This window comes from Tinamus guttatus, unplaced genomic scaffold (genome assembly GCF_059628265.1).
Source record: "Tinamus guttatus ecotype Peru unplaced genomic scaffold, ASM5962826v1 Tinamus_guttatus_pri_ptg000036l, whole genome shotgun sequence".
NCBI lineage: Eukaryota > Metazoa > Chordata > Aves > Tinamiformes > Tinamidae > Tinamus > Tinamus guttatus.
In genome coordinates, this window is record NW_028288570.1 from 280526 (window position 1) to 302434 (window position 21909).

General features: G+C 36.0%; 1 protein-coding gene across 1 annotated transcript in view; it reads left to right on the forward strand.

Annotated features, from left to right (window-relative positions):
* ASCC3 (activating signal cointegrator 1 complex subunit 3) overlaps positions 1 to 21909 on the forward strand; it is a 240803-nt gene that overhangs the window by 81620 nt on the left and 137274 nt on the right. Inside the window, exons 12-13 of the mRNA XM_088534698.1 lie at positions 4204 to 4380; positions 7531 to 7602. Coding sequence (XP_088390824.1) covers positions 4204 to 4380; positions 7531 to 7602 — 249 coding nt within the window. The remainder of the gene's footprint in view (positions 1 to 4203; positions 4381 to 7530; positions 7603 to 21909) is intronic.

Genomic DNA, 21909 nt, shown 5'->3' on the forward strand with positions numbered 1-21909 from the left:
ACACGCAGTTTTCACCGCTGTTCCTCTTGGCTGTAACGTAGAAAACCGGCTCTGAACACGTTTCACTATCTCTAGTTCCTTATATCTTCACCTTTTTTCTTCTGTCCCTTTATTTCCCACTTTTCCCTCCTTAATGTAAATCAAAAGAAAAAAAATCAGAGATTTCTCACCCAAGATCTACTGGCCTGATCCTTACATATTTGGGCGTATTATCTCATTCTTGATGATGAAAAAATGAGCTCAAAGAAGAGGGTGATAACTATTGACTTAAGAACAGCTGATTCGGTCATGGAGAAATTTCACCTAGTTCCTGATCTCATCCCTAGCAGTAGTCAGCTGTAGCTCGGCCATGTGCCTTTTGGGACTGTAGTGCTTTCTTCAGGGCACAGGTAAATACTGACATGGGCATTTCACTTTGACCTTTTCAAGTTCCTTATATGCTCTGACGAAGTCATTTCTCAGCCTTCCCTATTATAGGATAAGGCAAACAGGTTTACTGAAACCTTGTACTATAATTTATTTTTAATATCCAATTATACTGTATTGCTTTTTTCCTCTGAAATATCTCATGTTTGCCAATTGTTCTTTTAAAACATAGCAGTAATATTGGACATAGAACTTTTGTGTTGGTTTTAGTTGTGGCATATACACAAGTAAAATTTGTTTTCCCTGCTCCTATGTTCTCTCTTTTGTCTACCTCAACGAATTACATGTACTTTATTTGTTAACATATCCTCTTGAGAGCTTACATTCAGATATTTGTTTATTAAGTCCTTAAACAAACCTTTTTAATTGTTGCTCTAGGATTCACTTCTACAAGAATCTTCCCTGAAAATAGTGTCTCATTTTGCAGCTGTGGCCTGTTTTAGAATGAGCTAAATTAAAAGAAATTTAATTTGAATGGGGCCAGCAAGCTAAACTTATCTATATGGCTGACACGCACATCAGTTCTATTAATTCTGCCAATCACCTGCTCTTCTTGTCACTGGTCAGTTCTTACTTGCTTCTTATCATGGATAACATTATTGAATATTCACACCCAGAATGAAGTTTGAAAAATCCCTATTTAATTGTTAATTCTCAATGGGCCATTCTTTTTGAAAGCTGTCAGTTCATCAGTTTGTGATAAATCTGATATACATTTCATTGTTATCCTGCAATGCTTATAATAAAATAACATGATTTTTAAATGGCAGCACTAAGTGAATAAGCTTGCTCTATCTGCCCTCGTTATCTTTATCTAGTAACCTTGTAGTGTCAGGAAAAATGGAGCCCTAATTTTTTTAAAGCAAACCTGCACTTGTTTTGAAATTGTTACTAGCAGATATTAGAGTGAATCTTACAGAAGATTTTTTTATTACATTGCTTGGAAGTGATGTCAGTCAATCCTGCATGTCATATTTTTATGATTGGCATTTAAAAAAATTCTCTTTTTTTTTTTTCTTTTTAATAATTATTTCTGGTATATTCCTGGAGTTTAAAAGGTTGTTTTGTTTGATGCTCTTTGAGAACCACAACCTGGTGGTTATGTTTGATGCTCTTTGAGAATACAGGAACACAATTAAACTCATTTATAGGCGAGTTCATGCTTCTTTTTGTTTCTCAGATTGGGAATAGCACAGTAAGCATAGCAAGAATGGCGGCATTTTGTCATTCAGTGAAAACTGACAGGGTGCTGTGCATGGTGCAGCAATGCCTTTAAGAGTTATATTCAAAATGTTGTTTCTTAAAGCAAAGTGTTGCACACTCAGTATTTTGACTGAGGTAAAATAATATGGCTTCTATTAGTGCTTTCTGCATGGTTACTTTTCTTCAGGGCGTCTAGATTTTTGAATATATTCTAAATAGAGGATTGGGAACCCGGTATTTTCAGGGTTCATTGGTAGCAGAGTAAAACTCATTTATAAAATTACTTAACTAGATGGTTGCTTAGGAACAAATGCATTCAGTGCAGAGTGTTTGAGTTGTAGATAACGTCCTATATGGAATCTTCGGAACAGTATTAGCAATTGCATTTTTAGTATGCATATTTTATTTTGCAGTTTCAACATTTCTCTTTTGCTTGCTTTTTTTCCATTTTTCTTCCTAAGGAAGTTATCGCTGATACGCACTGATCGCCAGCTTCTTAATAGTTTTGTTAGATGCTAAAAAAGAAAAACAGTAAAAAGTAAATGCTGGTATCTGTGCAAACTGCCTTCTCAGTCAGTTTGAAGCACCTTTAATTCTTTTGTTTGACAAGTCCTATAAAAACTCCTCGTCCTTGCCTGTGAAGAGCAGAGAATTGGGAAGTGAAGTTAATTCATCTTGCACATTGGGTGGAAAAGCAAAGAATCTCTTGTGTTGAACTTTCTGTGGGCCCTTAGAATAGCTTGTGTTGAACTTTCTGTGGGCCCTTAGTGAATGTCTGAAGGGCATGCAGGTTTACTGTGGACAGTGCACTGAAGTGATCCTTGGTCATCTGAATATCAGATTAATTTCGAAGCAGTGGACTGTTCTTAAAAGATTAAATTGTGTAAACTTGTCCATTTCCCTTAATTCCGGGCTTGAGCAGAGCAGTCGGGGATAGGCTTTCCTGCTTGATTGTAATTCATTCCATGAATGTGATATTTTAATATATGGAAATGGGAGGACTGCCAAGATCACAAAGTTCAGGAAAAACTTTAGAAGTCAGATAAAACAGTATTTTTGTGCGTACTCTGTGTTCTCTGAAGTGGTGGCTGTAATATAATAACATGATGTGCAAGTCTTGAAACTCGTTAGAAAGACAATGATCCTGCTGTGATCAGTTTACAATCCAGAGGGGCATTTCCCATACCTGATCCTTTATCACTCTCAATGTAAATGCGGATGATACTTGAGTGTGGAAATCAGTATTGAATACTTTATCTGGTGTTGGCTTTTGCTGTGTACAGAGAATTTCATGGTTTGATAACAGCATTTGGCAAACGTGTGTAGTAAACATGCTGTCAATTCTCCACATGCCTCACGAACGCTTCTGAATTGGATATACCAATTAGGTATGTCAATTAATCTAGTTATGGCAATTTTACTTTCAATGTAATATAAAATCAATAAAACACAGTAAAGCTATCAAAGAATTCAGTGGGCAAAAACTTGGACAGTTCAGGTTTCCAAAGCAAGCCCTGTAACTTCCAAACAGCTCTTACTTTTCCTGACATAATTTAACATGTCGGGAGACCTGAGATTATGCCAGTCGAGAAGAACTTTTCTGCTTTCTTAATCTTCTCTCTGGTCTCTGCCCAGGAAGATAATAACCCTCGTGATGTATTCACAGATTTGAGACAAATTGCATACCAAGTATATGGCTTCATTTATCCAGGACAAAATGGTTTTTGATGAAGGTTACTGTGAAGTTTGTTCCTAAATAACACTAATAGGAAAATTGTGAGACAGACTATGTTGGTACTTTCAGTAGCTATTCTAAAAGAATATAGAAAACTCTTGTGTGCTGGTTCTAATCTGATGCTGTTGGTCTGGTGGTTTTTGAAAGATATGGAATGGAATATGCAAACTGGAACACCACGTTGCATTATATGAGCACCATTTCTGCCTCTTTTCCCATGGGAAGTCATGTAATGCAAACCTTTTGCGCATGTGAAAAAAAAAAAGCACTCGAAAGTAGATGTTCTACAGAGCAGCTTCTTGGTATTTCCTGCATTATTCTCAATTTTGCATAGGTGCTAATATCTACTGGAGACGTAGAGACAGTGAAACACTAGAATAGGCAAGAGCTGTGAAAAGGCCTAAGAAAAGCCAAAACTGAAGAATGACACAGATGGCCTGCTCTTTCTTTTCAGACCTGCGATGTGAATTCAACGGAGGAACAAATGATACTAAATTATATTTTCTAATTTGCCTATAAATTGGGCTATGCTTTTCTTAACAAAGCTAGTTTTCCTGCTATTGCTTCTCTCTTGCAGCTCATGAATTTCTGGAGTGCAAATGTGCAGTAAAACATGAAGGTGAATACGCAAGTTTTAATGGAAATGCAGTACACTCATTTCTTCAATGCAGGATAATCAAAAGCTGTTATCTGTTGTTCACCTTTTGCAGAAAATATTAATTGCTTGTTTCCTGTTACATGTTATTATTTTATAAGGGAAGTTAGCTCTTATAATGCTTGATTTCTTGATTTATAACACTTGGATCACTTACAGCTTTCTTTCTTTCGTTTTTAAATAGGTTGAGTCTACACAAAGTATGATCAGGATATTAGGGCTTTCAGCTACATTACCTAACTATCTTGATGTTGCTACATTTCTACATGTGAACCCCTTCATTGGACTGTTCTACTTCGATGGCCGTTTTCGACCTGTACCACTGGGGCAAACATTTATAGGAATTAAGACAACCAATAAGGTAAAGATCCAGGAATGCTAAAGGAGGAGTTGGTGTTTGTTTTGATCATGCTTTGCCTGTGTGAATTGTAATGTGTAGGGACTACTAGCTTATTATGCCACAGCTGCTTTATGAAACATATATTATTCTGTCAAAAGATATGTGATTTTGGAAGATGTTTCCTATTGTATCATTGTAAGATGGAGCCTACAATCTTTGTTGTAGTTAGACACCACTATATGCTTTGCATTCTCTCTGCTCAACTACAAAAGTTTTTCTTGATTAAGGAGAAATTATCACCTTCAGCCATAAAGTCACAACAGAAGGTGGTTGTTCAGCCTTTCTCATTTCAGTTTTCCACTTTGCAAGAAACTCCTTGTTTGACTGTTTGGTCACATGAGAAAAATCACAGAAAGTTACAGAAAAATCATTAATTTATGTAATCTGGATATATATGCTAATAGTATGACATATGTTAATTTAACACTAGTGGGATATAATTTATTTGTCAAAACATTAGTATGATCAACATTAACTGAAACGTGCACATTTCATAGAAAATACATGAAAGTAGTAGCTAAATAAGTTCCTTTATTTTTGTCTCTTATTCATTTTAGGAAGCATCAGGGATATGCAGATATAATATTCTTATAAAAAAAATAACAAGTTAATTAAGTACAGTGCCACTTCACACTTAAATTCTTCTATTAAATACAAGGAATTAATATAAACACCTTTCCATTAATTTGTTTGCAAAGATTTCACAAGCCAGTAATTAAGGCTAAGTAACTTAGGGATATGTAATATTTTATAGCTCAACTTTTATGAAATCTAATTCTGCTATAATTCTGTTTTAATAGAAAACAAAACATTTTCAATCAAAAGTTAAAATCATAGCTTAATAGTAGGATTTTTTTCATCTTTGTAAAAGTGAACATTATCTTTCTTACTAGGTTCTTTAAATAGTTCACTCTATCTCCATGTAGACAAAAATGCATTTTACCACTCTAGGGAGCCATTTCAAGTCTATACACATAAGAATAGTTTACCATATGGTACTTAGTATGCTTTGCATATTTTAACCTTCATTAATCGTTTCAAGTACCTGCACTGTTACTTGCTAGTGCTTTTCTTTAATCATTTCTTAATACTTGATTTGAATATTTATTTTTTCATATAATAATAAAAAACTTTATAATTACTTAGTATCTTTATAATGAATGTGTAATTTCAAAAGCAAAATATGAAAATTATCCTGTAATCTTTTAAATGATAAAAGATAGTAAGTTCTTTAAAAAAAAAAAAAAAGAAAAAATAGAAAAAAAAAGTGTTTTTAAAAAGAGGAGGGGAGGGATATTAGCAGATGCTAATCTGCCTGGCAGACAAGTAAAATGCATTTGGTAATACTGCAGGCCAAGAGTTTTCATTTCTAGAAACAGAATAAACTAATTCCACAATCTCTAAAGACATTTTAGAGTCAACTTCATATACTTCATAGCAATGGAAAAGTCTAAGCTTCTCTTCTGTTCAGTGTTACACTGATACTGAGCCTGCCAAATGACTGCCCGTAGTAGTCACCTCCAAAAGGAGGAAAACTTTACAAGAAGCCATAGAATCACAAGCCGTTTTTGCAGAACATAAATAAAATTGATGCATTGTTGATATATCAGTATCCAGTCTGACGAATATCAAAGGCTGTTGGGTAACTCAGGTAAATGCTTGGTCACAATTTTCTGGCTTGTTTCACCCCCAAACCTCCCCCAAATTGGGGAACAACCTGCTGATTTGCCTAGGCCAACTGCAGGTGGACCTTCTGCAAACACAAGAACAGCAGCCACCCACCTGTAGCCCCTCTAGCTGTTATGGCCTAGAGGGGCCCGGCTAGACGGGTTGAGCTCAGGGGCTCAGCTTTTCGTCACACGTTTTACCAGGCAGAAATCGTGTATGATATCTAGAGGTCCTTTCCAACCTTAACGATTCTATGATTCTATGATGTTTCCAAAAGTCTTCTGCTCCCCATGGGAGCAGTTGCTGCTGAACCTAGGCATATCTATCCTTTTTAGTTCTGCATGCTGCTAAAAATATTGCCTGTCACACGGTGGTAGCATAATAGGGCACCTCTTTCACTCCAGTTCAAGAGTTCCCAATTTTTTCTCTCAGCAGCTGCTGGCATCCAGACGAAAGTCTGCTTTTCCACTGTAGTGTTGGCAGCTGGAAGGGTCACAATTAGTCTTGTAAAGTAGAGGTGGAGGGAGTTTTTGCCTTGGGCTCTAAGATTTCTCGCTGTGGTTCTGTTAAAAATACTTGGCCTAATGCCGATTTTTAATTGGATCTATCACAAGCTTAATATTTTGAGATATATTCAGAGAGGTACATGATATTTATATTAGCTTAAAATAGCTATACAGATATGTGGAAGTCACCGATGCATTGAGGAAATTGAAAAAAAAGAATATAATAATTCTACCTTATTAGAGTTGCTTGCAGAAAAGATTTTTTTCTTCTTCTTCTTCTTCTTCTTCTTCTTTATACTGAACTCTTAGATTTGCTGAAGCATTTTATTTAAATATGTTTGGAAACTGTACTTTTCTCTATGCATGACTCAACTGCCTAAAAATTTATGTTTTCTGTGACAAAAAAAAAATCTGGGAATCCAGTATTGACTGAAAGCTATTTCTGAAATGTAAAAGCTGTTTTTATAGTACTAAGAAAAAATATTTGAAGTTAAAATAAGATCATGTGTTTAATGCATAGTCCATCAATATCCAGGCAAAGACCCATTTCTTAATACAGAATAAATAAAGAATAGAGCTGGTCTGTCTTCTCAGATCATTTAAAAAAGTAACCATATCATTTAATAACCTTTATCAACACTTTTAAAATTATTGTTAGTTGCAGTAACAGCACAATATTGTTAGGAATGAGAATCAGTAAATCGGAAAGTTAATTGCATAATTTTTCCACTCTAGGAATAGTGACTATATATTAATAAAAACTGAAATTGGATAGTACTTGAACACAGGAATGAGTTTGTTGTTTTTCTTAGGTATAGGCTTTGTATATAGAATCCAAGTCACTGCATTTATTAAAAGTCACTTAAAAGTCAAATTTTCATGGATTACTATTAATTGATTTAATATGTATGATATGTATGGTGTAATGTCTTTTCAGGTGCAGCAGCTGAATCATATGGATGAAGTATGCTATGAAAATGTGCTGAAGCAAATAATGGCTGGACACCAGGTATTTATTTTTTGTTTTAGCTTGCATTCGGAATGTATATAAAAATATTAAGTTTATATAAAGGTATAAGTTTATATAAAGTTTATATAAGAGTATATATATAAAAATATAAAGTTTATAAAAATTATAAAGATGTTTTAAAGAAACAGTTCCATCTCCATTTGTATTTTGAGATTCATTGCTTTAGAGGTCACCTTTAAACTTGAAAATACTGTGTTAAAACAGCATACATTAAATTTAAAGTGTGTTAAATATTGTTAGTTTGTATCTAAGGTGATAATTCCTGCTATGGTTGATATCCCTTAAAATAATTACTATGTATTTGTCACACTTATTTCAAAGGACCACTCAAAGTAGGTCATTTTAGAGATCTCAGACTTAAGCACACTTCATAATTAAAAAGCTACAATGCTTAGTTATTGCCTTGCGTTACAATTTCCTATACCTTTCCAATTCTGGTGTCTCCTGTTAAAGGTGAAAGATAAGAGTGACACAGAGTATTCAGGATGTGGTAGACAAGAGGCTTAGTATCTGTCATTTCAAATATCTGGATTTGCGTTGTTTTGTTTTTGTAGGTTTTAAGGAAGTAATCTCCATTTTTCTTTACGATAGAGGATTTTGCAGTAAATTTTAAAGTTTGTTCCTGCCACTAAAATGTTGGGCTTAACTAATTTACCTGTATTGTTTATCATTCAGTTACTACTGTGTTTCTAGATCACCTTCTGGAAGTTGCTTTTTTTTTTGTTAGAATTTGGCACATACCATTGCTATGAGAAGCAGGAGTTCAGAAGCTCGGGCCCATGTCCTTGCTAGTGCAACATAATCCTTGGAGAGTCTTTTCACCAAATAATCAGGATGTTAAAGAGAAGCCATCTTTCCCTCCCCACCCTGCACTTTTCCTTGGTTTATGAGCAAAGTCCCATTATGGTGTTTTTAACAGATGAACTGTTTATGACTTGCAGGGATTGTTCTTGAGGGAAAAAGGAAGTACTTCAGCAGCAGCTTCCTCATTTTCCTGCTCTCACTAGTTTGACACCACTCTTGCATTTATCTTCTCTTGCTGATAGCAACAGTCAGTGCTACATTCCTGTATTACAGAGAACTTTCAATTGTGAATATTCCATGGAGAAAGACTGATATTTTCATGATTGATGAGTATTTCTTGGCACTATGATGAGTATTTCTTGGCAGTACCGCAGGAGATTTAATGTGTTCTTTCCTCATTGTCAATTATGCACAAGTATTGGCAAATTTCTAGCACTGAGGTATATTTAGTTGCTTATTTCTTGCCACTCATTCTGATTTCATGTTTTTCACTAGCTATAAATGCAAATACACAGTACTTCTACAAGTAGCAGTTTCTTTAAATCAATAAAATCTAAGTAGCCCAGCTTGTATTCCAGGGAGGAAATCGTGTTTTGTTCCAATGCATTTATTACGCCTTTCTGCCCTCTTTTTTTGTGCTATGGAAAAGAATCACTACAAACTTGTGCATTTTTAAAAATCAAGTATACTACAATAAATTGTTTAAGTGCAGCAGGGGGCGTTTTATAGTTTTCATAGCTTTGCTTGAGAATAGCTTTAGTTCCTGTGCAAATAGCTGAATGCCTGTGGTAAGATATTTGCTATAGATGAAAGGAGTCAAGTGAAAAGTCTCTAATGTCATGATTTCAGTTGCTGACATAATTGCTGATCTCAGTTTCTGAACATTATATTTCAAAGGAGCAACTAAATATGGTATATTTTCAGTCAAAGCAGAACTGTAGTTCTCCTGGCTATATAAATGTTGATTCAGTTCCAAAATGATTTGGCTGGTTTTATTCAATTTATTTTTTTGCTTGAAAATATTTTGTTCTGGACACATGATGTTGTTTTTCAGCAGTTTGATAAATGTGCTGTTTGAAGTGATAAAGATTGCTGGCCTGATTGCTTGCTGGCCTGAGATTTCAGTGTAAATATTGTTCTTTGATGTCACCAGCTTGAATATCTATACAAGCTGAATTCAGTGAAAATGTAAATATGTCATTTCAAAAGTTGCAGTAATGAGTTTAACAATGTTTTAAAGCAGATGTTAACATACACATAGGCATATATGTCAGGGAGGCATAACATTTGAGCGATGTTGCAGAACTTTCTCAAATTCCTTTTTTTAACCCCAGACATCAGTACAGGCTGGGGACCGACCTTCTGGAGAGCAGCTCTGCAGAGAGGGACCTGGGTGTCATGGTGGACAACAAGTTGACCATGAGGCAGCAGTGTGCCCTCGTGGCCAAGAAGGCCAATGGGATCCTGGGGTGCATTAAGAAGAGCGTCTCCAGCAGGTCGAGGGAGGTGATCCTGCCCCTCTACTCAGCCCTGGTGAGGCCACGTCTGGAGTATTGTGTCCAGTTCTGGGCTCCACAGTACAAGAGGGATGTGGAGCTGCTGGAGAGAGTCCAGCGCAGGGCCACAAGGATGATCAGGGGCCTGGAACATCTGCCCTATGAGGAGAGGCTGAGGGAGCTGGGCCTGTTCAGCCTGGAGAAGAGAAGGCTGAGAGGGGATCTAATCAGTGTCTATAAGTACCTCAAGGGAGGCAGTGAGGAGGATGGTGCTGGCCTCTTTTCAGTGGTGGCCACCGACAGAACTAGAGGAAACAGCCAAAAACTGAAGCATCAAAAGTTCCACAGGAACTTAAGGAAAACTTTCTTAACAGTGAGGGTGACAGAGCGCTGGAACAGGCTGCCCACAGAGGTTGTGGAGTCTCCTTCTCTGGAGATCTTCCAAACCCGCTTGGATGCCACCCTGTGCCACGTGCTCTAGGTGTCCCTGCTGGAGCAGGGGAGTTGGACTAGATGATGTCTAGGGGTCCCTTCCAACCTTAACCGTTCTATGATTCTATGATACTTAAATAGAAAGCAGTTACGTTGAATTTTGTTCCTGATTATTAAAACATGTTTGTCTTGGGACTTATGAAACAAATATTCCTATGCTGAAATAGGTCATATACCAACACCTGAATGCAGTCTTTGACAATGCAGAATTAAGTATATCAGCTCATTACAGTAGTGTAGTCTGTAGTAAAAATAAGGGATTTTTCTTTTTAATTTGTCTATTCTGATAAATGATTTGTCTAATCACTAGACTAAATGCAGATATGTAAAAAAGTTTTTAAAAGATTATTTTTAGATATATATAAATTGAAATACCTGTGGGGGAAGAATATTATTCTAGCAATATTTTCTGTAGTTTTGTCAAAAATTTCAGAGTAGTACTAAGGAGTCATAGACTTCTTTTGATTTTCATAGTTTTTATAAATCCATAGTTTCGAATCATGTTATGTTGCCCTTAGCTTTTTGAGTTATCATTTACACTTGTGTATAGAGTGTAAATTTTGTTTGTTTGTTTTTTTAACAAAGCTCTATTGTGTTTGGATATGCTCCTTAGAAAGGTGCATATCCCTAGGTGGTGATCTTCCAAAAAAGTTTTCCATAGGAAATGGGTGGAATTTTGTAACTGTTGAGGCAGTACTGTTCAGGCAGAGCTCCCATTAGCGGTGCTTCAGAGAACCAGGAACTACCTGCACTCTTAGGCACAAGAAATAAATCCCTGAATCCTTATGCAGAAGGAGAATCAAAAGGAAAACACATTCTTTTTTTTCAAATTTATATGAATTAATGTAATACATGCCTTCTTTTGGCCATCAAAATTCCATAATGTTGTCTCTTTTAAGATTCTTTACCAGAGACTTTATAATATCTTAATAAATTATGTCTAAAAACTGACTGTTTATTTACTCTATTGTTAACTTATTTTTGAAAAATATTACCTTGCTAAAAAGGCATAATTTATTCTTGTAGAAGTTATGCTAATATGTCCCTGTCATATTATAGGTCACAGTTTGATGATTGAAGTTGCATGTTCATGAGTTTTAATGGATGTTATGTGTGTTGTTGTTGTTGTTTTTAACATTAAGACCAGTGGGAGGTAGTTGTATTGTACACAAACATGTGTTTTGACAGATGGAGAGAAGCTTTTTATGATGATTTTTCAACAGTCATACTCTGCAAGACTTCAAGCTCTTCCTGGCTACTGGGAAATTAAGAGTTGGTGCTTCAATCTTTAATTTTGATCCATCTGCTCAAGCTAATGAGATACCTCATTTGTAGGCTTCACTTTGAATTGCCAAATGCAATTGAAGCTGTCTTAGAGCACACCTCTCCTCTTGTTTAACTTGAGGAAAGATATAATGATAGATGGCTCGTCCTACCGAGTTTTCTAGGGGGGTTGTTATAGAAACTTTTGATGGTGACTGAAGAAGTGAGATGAAAAACTGCCCGAAGGTTTTCAGGTCCTTTTTAAGTCAATCTGCTCTTTCTGTGGGATTGCAAATAATGAGATTTTCATTACAAGCTTTCTCTGTCAGAATCACACCTCTTAAGACTGCTTTAAATGAAAACCCTTAGTGCTGTTAGGTCTACTTTCCTGGGAGTATCCTTCTGTGCTGAATATTGGGGGATATTTGTTTTCATGTCGTACTTTGAATTTACTATGGTTTTATATTGGCAAGCGTGTTAGATCTTTTTGAACCAATTTGCTCTTTTGCAGTTCTTTTTCATCCTCTTAATAAAACACATGCACACACATGAAAAGTAAAGATACAGTGTTGATCAGAGAGCATGACCCCATACTCAGTCGCAGATGGGATAACTTTTGCCAGCGTTTACCTTCTGGAATACTCTTCCCTCAAAGACCGCGGGAAGGCTCAGTCACCAAAATTTTACATTTCCTCAAAGCAATTGTAGCTCTCTGTTCTCAGGCAGTCACCAGTAATGAGACACATGCATTAACAGCATTGATTCAGCCAAGGAACTGAAAATGCCTCTTGGCATTTGACAGGCTTGTGAGAAGGGCATCTGAAGCTGATGCATTTTGAGGAGTGTGCAACTCCTTTCTGAGGCACTCTGCAGACACTGGTAATCTCACAAGGTTAGCAAAGACAGGGACTGAATATAGCCATAAGTCAACATCTTTTTTTGTAATAAAGTGAGACATTGCATTTTAACTAGCATGTTTTATTATCCTTATCTTCACAGTCTCTGAGGGTAGAACACACCCTTGTTATGGTTTGGAAAACTACAGTATTTTAAGGGCTTTTTCCACAAAAAGAGAGAGAGATGTACTCTTTAACTCTGTATTAAATTCATTTACCTGATAAAATTGGGTGGTGATGCACTTTGCCAAGATTCAGTTGCCTAATTTAATTAATTAATTATTTAGACCCCAGTGACCCATGGGTCCCATAAACCAGAGAAGGTTTTATACAAAGAACAACAATGGGAGGGTAGCAGTAGTATTTCTTTAGTTAGACCTGTATTTTCCTTTATAAAACATTTTTAGAACAGCATCTCAAATTTTCATTGCTATTCTTTTGATATAGCAATTCTTATTGTCCCTATCTTTTTTCTGTTTTTTTTCTTTTTGTGTGTGTGTGTTTTCTCTTTCCAAAATTACATGTTCTGAAATCTTCCACATGTACTTTCAGTAAAAAATTAAAATAACTTTGCTTTCAGTAATAATCGTTGTTGTTGCGTGGTAGATCAGAGCTCAGAGTTGCATTTAGCATATTTGGGAAATAAAGACCCTTAAAAGCTCCTTTATTTTGTAATAATCCTTTATAAGATCAAAACATACAATTAAACTAGGTGGAACAGCAAGAGGAAAGTCTGTTGAGCAAGTCACTATTTTGATTGCAAAACTCTACAGCTTTCTTGGGACTGTACGCATCACACCATGTCCATTCCTGGGGTTGGAATATGTGACTTTTCTCTTGAGCCATGTATTCGGTATTAAATGTGTTTATGCAATAGCTCCAATTAGCTCTAGCACTGGCAGCTCTTAGTAGTCCTCAGTCTTGAAAAGGGACTTTTCAAGAGAACTGCTACCTTATCACTTTCTGCACTTCTGCTCTTCAGTTTTGAACTAGTTTGTTAGGTTTAGCTGACGTCTGTCTCCGTTGCTGTTTTGCTGAAATAAAGTTTTGTTCTAGCTGCATCCCACATATCCACAACAGCTTTTCTTACAATCTTTTAAAATCTGCATTTTTTTAATGTGCAGATTACAGTCACGTCTACATGTTAGTTCTTTTATTAATCTCTATAATGGGTGATTAGTATTCTAATTAGATTGCTAATTTTGTAGATATCAGGTTTGTGGTATTAATTATAATTCACATACTTAGTTAAAAGGTGGTTTTACAGCACTTTTCTGCATCTGGTTCATTAGTAGTAATACTGCAAGGTTATATATTAATTTCCATAAATCTTTTAAAATCTTGGGATGAGTTCCAACTAGTATCTTGAAATGTTTTTTAATACTTTTTCAAACTGGGCTTATCTGTCACATCAAATGCAGGTTGCACTCCAATTCATATAGTCAAATCTGTTTCTGTGCAGTATATTGGATCGAAAGGATTCACTTTATTTGTAACTGTTCTCTATTTACAATAATTGGCTTGAACTTTCAATATTAGTAAGTGTCATCTTGCTTTTCTTTAAATGCTATCTTAAACCAAAAGAAGAAAGCTGACTAGTTACTTAAATCTGCTATATTAAAATGTCAGAAGTGAATGTGACAGGTACTAATTTCATCTGTAAAAATGATGGATTAAACTTCTTTATTATCAGTTTTCCAGCTGATATTTGGTTGCAGAGGCAGTATGAAGATAAAAGTTTAATAAGCTTAGTTACTGCAAGCAACTGTTGATCATGTTTTTATGGCTGTGTCTTCAGATAAGATTTAGTATAGCAGTACTTGTTCAGACGTCTCCCCGAATGCAGTACTTTGAGAATTATACTTGTTTTAGGTTTCTTCCTGGTTTAAATAGTGTGCATGGTATCTTTTTGACAAATAATTCTTAAAAGTTATTGAATTTCTTAAAATGCATTATTATTTGGATAGATTTTTATCTTCAATCTTACAACCTAAAAAAAAAACGGTTTATGAAGTTAGCGGTAATGTGCAAGTGGGTGTCTGGGCGTTTAGGTAGGTAAAGCATGATGTGAAGACTGGGAAAGAACAGAATGAGGACCATGTGCCACGTGCTCTAGGTGTCCCTGCTTGAGCAGGAGTGTTGGAATAGGTGATCATAGAGGTCCCTTCCAACCTCAATCATTCTGTGATTCTGTGACTTTCAGTGGTCCAGGGGACTCTTAAAAATTTGGATCAGGGGATCCCTTTCAGCTTTCATTTTGTTTTTCCCTAGCAATTTTCAACTGCACGGATAAATGAAGCTTGGGAAGAAATGTAGCAGATTGTCAGTGGTGTAACACTTTTCAAAATTCTTGCTCCATAGTCCTGAACAAAATGTGTAACTGTGTTTAATGTAACATTAATCAACAACAACATTCTGATTCTCATGAGAAATTCTCTGAATTCAAAATGTAGCAATGTAACTGCTGTCCACCTGTATAATTCCTCCCTTCAGTAACGCTGAGTGGAAACTGCATATTGCAGTCTCCATAGTAAATGTATTACTAATTGGAAATATAAGAAAAGAAGCAGTATATTCTTACAATATTTGTCAAAAATATAATTTATGATCATGTAGAAACACTTATTGTCAGAATAGTTAGTATTGAAACAGGACAAAGGGAAATGCTTGAAAGAAATTCTTGTATGTTCCTGTTTTGCTAAAAACAGATTATCAAAAGCTGCTTATAAAACTGAATAATAATTATCGTTCAAGTCCATTGGCATCTGCAGAAATGCAATTGTTAGCTGCCTAATGACATATATTTGCATAGTAATAGACCAGCTATTCTTGGTTAATTTTCTATACAAGAACAGACATTGCTATTTCTGTCCCGTCAATTGTAATTCAGAATACTTTCTGCTACCTGTAGGAGTCAGTAAAGTGTTGTTTGTTTCTCTTAGTAACTAATTAGCCTTCTACTTTAATTTTCACCACATTAATATTTCCTCTGCAGTTTGTAGATCTTCATACTGCTTTGGTGTAATAACACTTAAAATCTTGGAAGAATCTTTTTTCTGTGTTAGATTTTCTTAGTCTTAGTGTAGTGAGGCAGTGAATGTTCTCTTCTGTCAACCTCTTCACCTTGTGATAGTTTCAGACTGGTTTTGGTTGTGTTTCTGCTTTATTTTGAGAAGGAAGCAATAACTATGTAAATCTAGTAAAATAAACTGTCTAGAACTACCAGTAGGCATAGAAATAAAATTATTTAGATTTTTCCTTCAACATAAATATAGTTTGGCTAAGGCTACAAACTGATGATAGCATAAATCTAATTTTATCATCCTGAAAAGAGATTCTTTTAGCATTCAAAATCCATATTTGAGCATTGATTCCGTAACTATTTTCTTTATAGACCATTCAATATAATTCAAAGTATAATAAATAAGATAGTAAAAATGAGTGTTTATAATTTTAAAAATGATTCATTTTAATAGCAATTTAGAACTTCTTCCAATAATTTAAATCAAGACAAACCAATCAGCATATATTTGTGAAAAATGTATGGCTTGTATGGCTATAAAGAAGTCATGAAACTAATGAAGCATTTACATGAGCCAGTACCTTTTACTGAAAAATGTCCCTCTATTAGTGCTGCTCTATACGCAGTGCATAGTGTTTCATTTAGAGTTCTTCTATCATCAGACTCTACTATTTTGATTCCAGAGGCTCCGTGTCAAATATAATGGTCCAGAACCTGCTTCGTATAAGGCTGGAATGACAGTTATGTGTATGAAAGGATCCTTTCACTGAGGTGAAATGACACCAAACCCCTAAATTTTCTGTTTTCATGTTGTGGCAGGCTGTGTGACTCTGAGGGACATGGACCCTAACACATGCAGCATGGGGCAGACTAGAGGGAATTAGAAGTTCACATTCAGTTGCAGGACTACGATTCCACCATGGAAATTGCAGTAGGTGCTAGGATCATTCCCACAACTGGAGTGCTGCAAGGGACAGACACAGGCTTTGTAGGAAGGACAGGCCAAGATGGCATGGAATGGAAGTATGTGTATAGCTCCGCCAAGGGATAAGTGATAGCCACCTGAGACCACACAGGTCAAGACTAGGAGGCCGAAAAACATGAGTGACACTGTAGTGGCTACAGATTGCCTGGTGAGGAAACGGAAGTAGATGAGGCCTTCGGTCCACTGGAACAAGCCTCACATTCACCAGCCCTGGTCTTCATGGGGGTACCTTCAAACACATGACTTCTGCTAGAAGGATAACACAAAAGGGTACGAACAGTCCAGAAGGTTTCCAGAGTATATTGATGGTAGTTTCTTGATTGAAGACCCAAGCAAGAAGCAAGCAAGGAAAACTGCTCAGAGTAGGTCAGGAGTAGCTTTGGCTGCAGTGACTGTGAAATGGAGGTTCCTGAGGGGAGCGAACAAAGAAGATAGCAGGAAGACAGTATCTGGAGCCTGACTGGCTGGAGAGCAGCTTTGCAGGAAAGATTATGAGCAACAAGTTGGATCTAACCCAGCATGTGCCCTTGCAGCAAAGAAGTCTGACCATATCCTGGGCTGCATTAAGAGCACTGGCAGCAGGTCGATGGAGGTGATCCTTCTCCTTTGTTCAGCACTGTGTGACCGTATTTGGAGTGCCTTTGGGCATGAATTGAAATATAGGAAATTCCATTCAAAATGGAAGAAATAGAGCTTTTTTTTTTTTTTTTTTTTTTTTTTTTTTTTTTTCTAACTATGAAGATTGTTGAGGACTGGAGCAGATTGCTCAGAGAGGTTGAGTAGTCTCCAGCCTTGAACATACTGAAAACTTGACTGGACACAGCTGTGAGCAACCAGCTGTAGTTGATTATAACTTTGGGGATGAGGGGAACTGAATGATCTCTAGGAGTCTCTTCCATGCTCATGTATTCTGTGATTCTAAAAAAAAAAAAAAAAAAAACTGACAGCCCAGAATGTTTATGGTTTTCATGTAGAAATAGCCTACAAGAAATAATTCTGCATGCAATACTGTTATGTTTAATAATGTTTCAGAATTGTTAGGGCTGGAGTTTAACAGGTATAATACACAGTAGAAAAAAAAACATACAAATAGAGGTGTGAGGTTATGCAAATTTGATTTGAGCCTTGATAGAAGGCTAAAAAGAGCAGTCTTCTGAGAAAAAGAAAAAAGGTCATGTCTGTGAGCTAACTAGCAGCTCAGTTCATATCAAATATGAGGTTAAAATAGAGGGGAAAAATCACAAGATGAGAGAGAGAGAATTTATCAATCTTTAATTAAAGGAAAATTCCTTTGTCACTTGAGGCTAAAAAGTCTTGTTAGATATAATCCTAAAAAGTCATCTAACAGTGGCAAGGTCATTTTCTTTTTCAGTGCACTGTACATTTGTGGTACTTATTATTTATTGTTAATAGATTCACTTTCTCCTGAGGCTGAGGAAACTATGCACCTTCTAAATCAGCTTCTACCAACCAGAAATTGAAGAGTAAGACAGTAAGTTTTTCAGAGTGTCTGTAAAATATATAGAAACAAAAGAAATATATGTAACATCTGCCCTATGAGGAGAGGCTGAGGGAGCTGGGCCTGTTCAGCCTGGAGAAGAGAAGGCTGAGAGGGGATCTAATCAGTGTATATAAATACCTCAAGGGAGGGAGTGCAGAGGACGGTCATGGTCTCTTTTCAGTGGTGGCCACTGATAGGACTAGAGGAAATGGCCGGAAACTGAAACATCAAAAATTCCATAGGAACTTAAGGAAAAATTTCTTAACAGTGAGGGTGACAGAGCACTGGAACAGGCTGCCCAGAGAGGTTGTGGAGTCTCCTTCTCTGGAGATCTTCAAAACCCGCTTGGATGCAGTCCTGTGCCACGTGCTTTAGGTGTCCCTGCGTATGCAGGGGGGTTGGACTAGATGATCTCTAGAGGTCCCTTCCAACCCTAAGCATTCTATGATTCTATGATTCTATGAAAAACAAACAAAAAATGGTTGATCAGTGTTCCAAATGTATTCATTGCCAAAGGCAAAGGACTCCTACAGAAAAAAAAAATGTTGAAGAGAAACTAATAGGCTTCTGTTTGTATGAGTTTGTGCATAAATGGAAGATTTTTGTTATTGATAGCACAAAAATAGGGGAGAGGGAAGGTTGAAACTGTTTGGGTAAACAAGATTACAGTGAGAATAAAGATTAGAATCATAACAATACAGATTATAACAACAAGGGAGAGAAGACGGAGCAACAGGTGCAGCAAGAAGCGTTATGAAAGAGAAATGAATTTAAGAGTAATGTTTGAATATTTAAACAAGTCTTTCATAGTAGGACTGCTTTAAATAAATAGATAGACGAAACATAGAAGGCTACAGGGAAGGTTACAGATGAAGAAAATGAGGAAAGTAGTTCCAGATTTAGTGTCTTGACCTTAGCATTTACATAAATTGCATGAGCAATCCTAAAATGAGATTGGATTATGCAAAATAATATTGCTTTTGATTGGCACATCTTAAGTAAAAAGAAGCAAATGAATTTACACACTGAAGTAGTATACAAAATGAATTTATAAGGCAGATGTCTTATTTACAGGGCATTAAAAAGAAGTAAAAATTTTAGGAGTACATAGTCAGTGCACATTAGTTTACTTCTTCCATAGTAAAAAAAAAAAAAAAAAAAAAATGGCCAGTATATCTGAACAAAAAAATGAGCACCTAAATAGCTCTGTTAACTAGAGATTTTGTTAACTAGGTTTTACGAAGGGTTTTTTTTCTGAAAAAAAAACTGTTTTTGTGTAAACAGAAGTAATTTAAATCAGAAGTAATTTATCTCAATGAATAATTAAATCAAAATTTAGCAGACAGAAATTGATGATCTATCAAGGGGTCAAAATAGATTGTATCACATTACAATAGTGATTAACTGACGGGACATTATAGATTTTAGGAAAGGAACTGTAGGGTATTGCTTACCTTTTTCAACAGAATTTGCCATCTGTCTTAAAATATACAGATTTTTATAGATATGACTGCTGTTTTTTTTTCTCTTTTTTTTAATTGGAGGAGGAGTGAGAGTTGACTACTCAGCTTGAACTAAAGCTTCTGTATTCTAGTGCACATTATTTCCTTTGACAGGAGGAGTAAATGTAGTCCTCATTCAACTTGTTAGGTATTTGTTTTCTGTATGAAAGGAAGGGTGTATCAAATGTGCCATTAGGACTAGTTTGTAGGCAGTTTAGTAAGGCATCAAATTTCTGTAGTTTAAAAGAGAATCTTAATTCATGCAATGTTTATACCAAAGTCAATTAAAAGTAAAATAAATGCAGATGTTCTCATTGCCCTTGTAACAATATTGCTACTTACCAAGGCAATGAGACAGTATTGGTATCTTTACAGTATGGGTATCTAAACAATATTTATAAGCCTTACTTGCCAAGGCTTATAAGTATTTTTCTGCTTTTTCCCATTCTCATGTTGTTTGATATGTGGAAGACTTAAATATATAAAATAATAAAAAAGTAAAATAAAGAGCAAGACTCGTCTGTAAGTACATTAGAGTTTTTAAACATTAGTATGGATTAACTAGTATAAACTCTTATGTACCTTGCTCCCGATCTTTTAGTAGAAGTGACTTTCCTAAGTTAGTGTGATACTAGTGAGAGGAGAGGGAGATCACGTTAATACACTGCGATGGTGGTGTTAGGAAAGGGTAACCAATCCATTCCGCGTTTGCCGTGAATGCTTTTGATGAAGCTCCATGAGTGAGCCTGGTGTGGTGCTCTGGTTTCTGTATACTTTTTATGAAATGTACCAAGGTGCGGGAATTTTGTACTGCATCTTGTAAGGCAGGAAAAAAAATACATCACACAGCATAAACAACTTAGAATTAGGCTAGGTATTAGTGAGCCTTATTTGTTGTTAGGCCAGAAGCTGGTTCTATTTCGTCTTGTGCGAAGGACATAATTTTTAACATAAGGGGCAAGAGTGCTGAAACTGCATACAAAATCCTCAGTTTTGTAAAATTTGTGGAGGAAGTTTCATTCTGAGTTTAGGGCAGAAAATGGCTAGATGGGTTGATTGGTCAATTAATGTCCCTAGGTGTTCGTTTTCAGTAGAGGTAATACCCAGGTCAAGAATTAGATTCTACGTAAAGGAAGGTTTTATCAGGATTCAACTGGAAGAAGGCAAAACAATTTCTTGATGTTAAAATAAACTGTATGTATCCTTACACTTGTCTCAAAGCTATATAATTAAACTCTACGTAGTAGTAAATCACTCTTTAAAAAAAAAAAAATTCCTTGGAAGTTGTTATGTATTGTGGCTGGCAAATCCTTGTCGCTATTCTCAGAGACGTGTTATGTGAAGCAGAGGTTACTGGAGTAGAGAGTTAGAGGGACTAGCTCTAAAAACAGGATTGAATGGTACTCAAGAGGGATGGTATGCTTCCCCACAAAGATGAGGGGGGATATTTGGAACTCGTTATAGAGTCCCAGAGATAAAGAGATATTTTGCATCCATAAAAAGTTAGCATGACAAGGGTTAGCCCAGCAATATCTGCTGCAGAGAAAAGTTTTAATTCCAAGTGTCTGATTATAATTTTTGACTGATTTTAGACACTTTGGTTTGCACGTAGATGATATTTTTTCTTTATCCTCTCTGTGAAGAGCAAGTTCAACTAGCCTCCATAGTTAGGTATGTCTCTGATAACAGGAAAGTGTGGCGTAGCACAGATACTGCAAAGAGGACGCCTGGTAGTGCTTTAGCAGCATGCTGCCATTTGTTCCAGGAAGACTGCAACCTGCAATATGTAGCATTTGGGAAATATAGGTGCTTCCTGCTATGCATTTTAAACAGAGTCCGCTGACTTAACATCTTAAGAAAATTCTGGGGAGATAACCTACACCTACTTGCCTTTTCCTTTCTTGTACATTTTGTCATTGGAAGACTTTGGTTTCAGGAGAGCAGTAGCAGATGCATTCAGCATTAGGGCTATATTCAGCAGAGCTAGCTTTGAACTAGAGAGTACAGATCTAATTACACAGCTTGTGGCTGTGGAACCACTTCTCTCTATTCTAAATTACATTTCCTTACTTATTTGCATAATTTAATGCACAGAGATTTTGCCACAGAAATATTTTATATTTCTCTGACACAGGACAGGCTAAATTAACCCCCATAAGGCTATATTGCTGTTTCACAACGTATTTGGTAAATACTTAACAAGTTTATTAGCGAGAAAAATGTTTGGCAAGACTTTACATGGCAATTTTTATTTAATAAACCACTATGGTTCTTCACAATCAATTGGCGAGGTACAGAGATTACAATATTTTTTGTTTTTCAGTC